Below are 5,916 nucleotides of genomic sequence, written 5' to 3' on the forward strand. Positions count from 1 at the left end.
ATATCGCTTGGCCAATGCTGCTTCGTGCTCGATATGTTTCTTCATTTAAGTAATTGTTAGCTTTTGTTTGTTGGCTTTTTGATATTTCTGTCATGTTTTACATATTATCTAATTATAAGCTAACAACTGATCATGTCTATTTTATTTCCTCAAAAAAAAAAAAAAACACTTATGTCTATTTTATTACCATTTTGCTGCCTCCATTAGGTCCAATCTAGAGGTGAACGAGACCGGGTTGGACAAAAAAACTACTGCCTCCTCGTTGGGGTGTCCTTGTCTTTGTTGAGGGGTGCTCTACGGTCACTTTTCCTCCCCTACCTTGTTTGAAGGCAAAGGAACCACCACAAATTTTTATTTCAAAACACAGATAGCAGCTTCCCATCTATTCTCATTTTATGAACATATATATACCTCTCTCCTATACTTCAAAGTTAAGGCAAAAGACTGAGAAGAACTAATACATTGCTCATCAGAGTTTTCTAATAAGAAAATTCTCACCAGACTACTCTCCAGAGTACCTGAAGCTTGAGTCCCTTTCTCAAACAACCCCCCACCCCACCCCCCTGAATACTCTTTACCTTTGTTCCCTACAGCAACACAAGCGTTAGCTCAAGTGCTAAGGGAAGTTAGGTGGTGGATAGCAATCTCAGCACCTGAACCGGGCCCCTATTACAATCTCGGGAGCCATCACCTCTTGTTCTACCTTATGGGTCTCCAGGTCCTTGGAGGTTCCAAAGAAGAATCTGAGTCAGGGTGACTGGTTTTGGCCTTCTTGTGCTCACTTCTTCGGACTTGCAATGCAGCTTCAGATATCGCCAAGTATGAGACATGTCACGGTGCTCCCAGGGAAGGGGGTGAGGGATTTCATCAAGGTTAAGGGCACGTCGAGGAAGCTTTCTTATAAGATGGTGTTCTACTCACTGCTCTTTGTCACATTCTTGCTCCGGTTTGTGTTCGTGTTGATGGCAATGGATACAATCGAGGGAGAGACCGAGTGCTCTTCTTTAGGTATGGGATCCTCGTGAACTCCTTTTTCTTTGAATTATATGTGCATGCATGAAGTTTTCAAAGGGAGTTCGAAGTTTCTCCATGACGAGTTTGCCAACTTGCATTCCCCAATTTAATCTTTGTGGGTGAAATTCTAACTGTGATACTGTAGTTTATGCTCGTAGCAAAAAACTATTGTATTACATGGAACAAATCCATGCAATTGAATCTGTACTAGGTTTCTCGCATTCCAACTCTTGACAAAATTTGGATGCATTTTTTATTTTTTGAGAAATATGAACTTTGAATACGTTGAAACCCTCTATGTCATTTAACCAAAAGACATTTTTGTGTATAAACTTTGACCTAGTTCAAGATTACATACATAATTCCACTTAACAAATACTAAAAGAAATATATAATTCTCAAGTTTCAGAATGAGTTTTGATCTCTTTACATGAACTATATGGGAATTATAGCCAGTTTCTAGAGACTGATATTATCAAGTAGACCAGCATTTAAGCAGGTGCACTCTAGTGTTTGTATCAAAAAATATGTGATGAATCCTGACATGTCCATGGTTTATGGAAGATTTATTGGATTTAAGGGAGGCTAACTTCCATTATGTACCCCTTTGCGCTTACATCATGCCTCTTTTTTTATCTTCTTTTTTTTTGTGGAGAAGAAGGGGGGGTGGTTTACGTCATGCCCCTTTCTACCAACAGTAACAATGATGGTAATACGCAAACTTTCCTTCCATAGCCTTGACCTGATCAATGAACATGCAGTACATGTTCCCAAAATCAGTCAACTAGAAATCTTAAAAAGATGAAATGGAGATTTTATCTAGATTCAGACTCTTTGATGAAATCCCTTTAATAGGTTACTGACTGACTTGCTAGCTACATGGTTGGTCTAATCTAAACAAGAAAAGAAGTGAACAAAACTGATGCGAAATAAGATAGACAGTCATGACCTTGTATCCCTGATACCTTGTACTTTTAACTGGTGCAAGGTCTTGCCTAAGACAGCGATAGTGGACTCGCCATGTCCAAATTTTAAGCAAGCATTAAACTTTTGGTATAAATAATATGGTGGTCACCAAAAAATTGACGGATTACTATTGAAGTCTGCTGGCCTGTCACAAGATGAATAGCATTAGATCTTAAAAAGACTTTTTGAGTCAACACGGTTCTAACAGTGATCAGAAAAGCTGATGCTTCAATATGCATAAAGTTATATCAGGTTTAAGGTCTTTATCTTAGTTGGTGAGGACCTGAAAAAAATTGGTGTTCAAAATAATTCCACAAGCGGGGTAGCTCATCAGCATTTCCCTTTCTCTGTTTTCTTTCTGTCTTTGACCAGAAGAGACCTCATGCTCTACACTGCTAGTTAGGATATCTCATAATGTAAGTTTGGGTAATATGCAAGTTCTTTTCCCCATGCAACCGATTAAATTGATACTTTCTAAAAGCCCGAGGCGTTATTTTTCTTGCTAAAAAAAAAATCTTCCATTCTTTACCAAGAATAAGATTTAATCTCTTTACTTTCTCTTTCAGAGAAAATCTCATTCCTACCTTTGTCTAATGTCAAGTGGCTACCTAAAGTATTTTATTTATTTGTTTTGCATGGCAGGATGTGTAGGGAAAAAGCTAGGGCCAAGAATATGGGGAAGGAGGCTAGAATCGACGGTAACTAATCATCAAAACTTGAGCATCAAAATTTACTCTCTTCAGATAAGCTTCTAATTTTAACGTCAAAACTTAAAAAAAAAAAAAAATTGTCGCAGAAGGTTCCTGAAGAAATATATCGAGTACTTGAAGAAGGAAAGATTGAGGAACCTGAGCGAGGATCTGATATTCCACAAACACTCGAAGACTTCATTGCAGAGATGAAGAGCAACAGATCGGATGCCAAAACCTTTGCCTTAAGGCTCAAAGCCATGGTGCCAATCCAAACCAAACCTAATGGCTAATGCTTAATTCGAAATTATAGAAAAATAAATGTTGATCGTTGACCGGTGCAGGTATCGCTACTAGAGCAGAGGACGAGGACGGCAAAGATCCAGGAGTATCTCTACCGCCATGTGGCATCCACCAGCATTCCCAAGCAGCTATACTGCTTGGCCCTGAAGCTGGCCCAGGAGCACTCCACCAATTCCGGCGCCCGCCTCCGGCTCCCCGCCCCGGAGCGGGTCCCGGCACTCGTCGACCCATCCCTCCACCACTTCGTCCTCGCCACCGACAATGTCCTCGCCGCTGCCGTCGTCGCCGCCTCCCTTGTCGCCAATTCCGTCCAACCGAGCTCGGTCGTGCTCCATGTCATCACCGATCGCAAGACGCATGCGCCCATGCAGGCTTGGTTTTCGCTGCACCCGTTGGAACCGGCGGTCGTCGAGGTCAAGGGGCTCCACCATTTTGATTGGTTCACGAGGGGGAGGGTCCCCGTAATGGAGGCCATGGAGAAGGACCGGGCGGCACGGTCGCAGTTCCGAGGAGGCTCATCGGCGATCATCGCCGATGGTAGCGAGAAACCTGTTGTGGTGGCGGCCAAGCTGCAGGCTTTGAGTCCAAAGTATCAGTCAGTCATGAACCATATTCGCATCCATTTGCCCGAGGTCGGTAAGAAGCAGCAACTATCTCCTTTCCTTGTTTCGAGTATTTGGTTGCAAGCCCAAATACCTCATGAGTTACATAGATACATAGTCTGAGAAGGTGAATGATGTCCGTGCTAGATGGAAGAGTACTAGTTTAGCCCATGGGACCGGACCTAAGTATGAAGTTAAATCTACAGAAATCATGGCCTTCAGGGCCCAAAGAATATCGAATCTCAGAGAATATTCTTTCAACATCAAAGGATGCCTAGAAAGTAGTTTAGGCTTGGAATGGCAGTATCCAGATCATGAGATCTGGCCTACTGATTAGGTATATACAAGCGTTCAGAGACAGAAAATCTTCAACTGTTACATTTGGTGCTGTTCACATTGTTGGCAAGAGAGTTGTAGTAGGTCATCTCTCTTATATTCCTTTTGTTGGTAATACTTCACCCTTTGGTGAAAGGGCTGGAAGTTTCACCATCATTTTACTTAAAAATTAAATTAAAGTTGGTGAGGGAAGTTGAGCAAAGTAAATCAATTTCCTGATTGGTATATAAATCTTTGGATGTGACAACTATCGCGCATTCAACCATCTTTTACTTAAACCAAAAATCACATAATAAATCTGTTGGAAAAAAATGTTCTATGTTACACATGGAACCTGCTCCCTTTTGCAAAAGGGATCCCAAGCATCTGTTGAAGAACATGGGTTATTAGATCATAGTTTGATGGTTAAGAGTTGATTAATGTACAGAGCCTATCCTCTTCCAGACTAGTTTTGAATAAAATTTATACCAAAAGTCAGTTATCACTTCGTTATAATTAAAACGAGGATGAGTAATCACATAGGACTTTTTATAAAAATATGATTTGCACTTTGATGGTTCCACTTCTTTGACTTATGATGTGTAAATATTAGATGTTTTCTTAAACATTGCAGTTGTTTCCACGCCTTAATAAGGTTGTGTTTCTCGATGATGATGTTGTCATCCAATCCAATCTTTCGCCCCTTTGGGACATTGATCTGCAAGGCAAAGTAAATGGTGCAGTCGAAACATGCAGAGGATCCGATAAATTTGTGATGTCAAAGAGATTCAAGAACTACTTAAACTTCTCCCACCCTTTAATTTCAGAAAGTTTTGACCCTAATGAGTGTGCTTGGGCATATGGCATGAATATCTTCGACCTTGATGCATGGAGGAAGACAAACATTAGTCTAACTTACCACCACTGGCTTCGAAAGGTAATTACAGCCTATAAGCAACTTCTTCTTCATATTTTTCTTTTCCTACTTGCATCTTTATCTCTAATTAATTTCTATTTTGCTCTTTTAGAACTTAAAATCAGACTTAAGTCTATGGCAGCTAGGAACTCTACCACCTGGTTTAATAGCATTTCATGGCCATGTTCATATCATTGATCCCTATTGGCACATGTTGGGGCTTGGATACCAAGAAAACACCACCATAGCAGATGCAGAAAAGGCAGCGGTCATCCACTTCAATGGCAGAGCTAAACCTTGGTTGGATATAGCATTTCCTCAAGTCCGGCCTCTCTGGACAAAGTATTTGAATTTTTCAGACAAGTTCATTAGAGGTTGTAATATCAGAGCATAATAAGATGGATATGTGAGAGAAAGGGGGCGTCAAGCAATACAATGACACGAAGGAAATGACCACGATGAAAAGCTGAAATGTGGATACAAGCAAGAGAATAGATATCAAGACAGCTTGAGGTCATGGAGTGAGATGATGTAAGATTTATAGAGAGGAGTAGGAGGTCCTAGCTTTCTGATGTTTCAGCAATGAAGCAACTTCTTACATCCTTCTGTTTTTGCTCAAGGAAAGATTAGATTTCTTCGGATGACCTGCTTCCAGTTCTGTACATCAATGGATGCAATCATATTTTCCAAACAAGAATGATCAAAAAATTAATAAAATGATGTTATTATCATTTCATTGATGCACCCAAAGTATTACAAAACAAGATCTGAATTTCTACTTAGAATGTAAATCTTTTCAACAAAAAACAATGTTATGTGGCAGGGACGTTTCTTATTTCCTAAATCTTATCTATTAAATATCAAAAGAAAAATATTTACTTAAATTTGGGATAAGCTCCAATAGGTTGTGCTTATTTATTTTCAGTTGCTCAAGTATGGGGTGGGATGCAGTTTACCTAGCATTTGCTGATTAGTATTCTGAAGTCTAAAAATTTTCCTTAACAGCCCCAAAAGTAAATTGCCGACTTTACTAAAGCCTACTCGCTGTCAATTACTAAAGCTTTGTCCTTTTTCCAGGAAGACCAATTATGTCACCAGGCAGTAATTCTTG

At 40.0% G+C, this 5,916-nt stretch overlaps 1 protein-coding gene across 2 annotated transcripts; it reads left to right on the top strand.

Annotated features, from left to right (window-relative positions):
- Positions 1–433: 433 nt before the first annotated feature.
- On the top strand, positions 434–5,536 carry LOC103696162 (putative galacturonosyltransferase 12). 2 transcript variants are annotated; one of them, XM_008777700.6, is made up of 6 exons: positions 434–1,008; positions 2,623–2,678; positions 2,777–2,932; positions 3,014–3,604; positions 4,524–4,826; positions 4,918–5,536. In XM_008777700.6, exons 1-6 carry the CDS (start codon positions 798–800, stop codon positions 5,197–5,199), a joined length of 1,599 nt encoding a protein of 532 aa, XP_008775922.3. In that variant the 5' UTR covers positions 434–797; the 3' UTR covers positions 5,200–5,536. The 2 variants fall into 2 exon arrangements, with proteins under 2 accessions (XP_008775922.3, XP_008775923.3); XM_008777701.6 differs by having other exon boundaries at positions 2,780–2,932.
- The last annotated feature ends 380 nt before the right edge of the window (positions 5,537–5,916 follow it).

This window comes from Phoenix dactylifera, chromosome 1 (genome assembly GCF_051530095.1).
Source record: "Phoenix dactylifera cultivar Ajwa chromosome 1, Ajwa_hap1_PhDact_Kaust_v1.1, whole genome shotgun sequence".
NCBI lineage: Eukaryota > Viridiplantae > Streptophyta > Magnoliopsida > Arecales > Arecaceae > Phoenix > Phoenix dactylifera.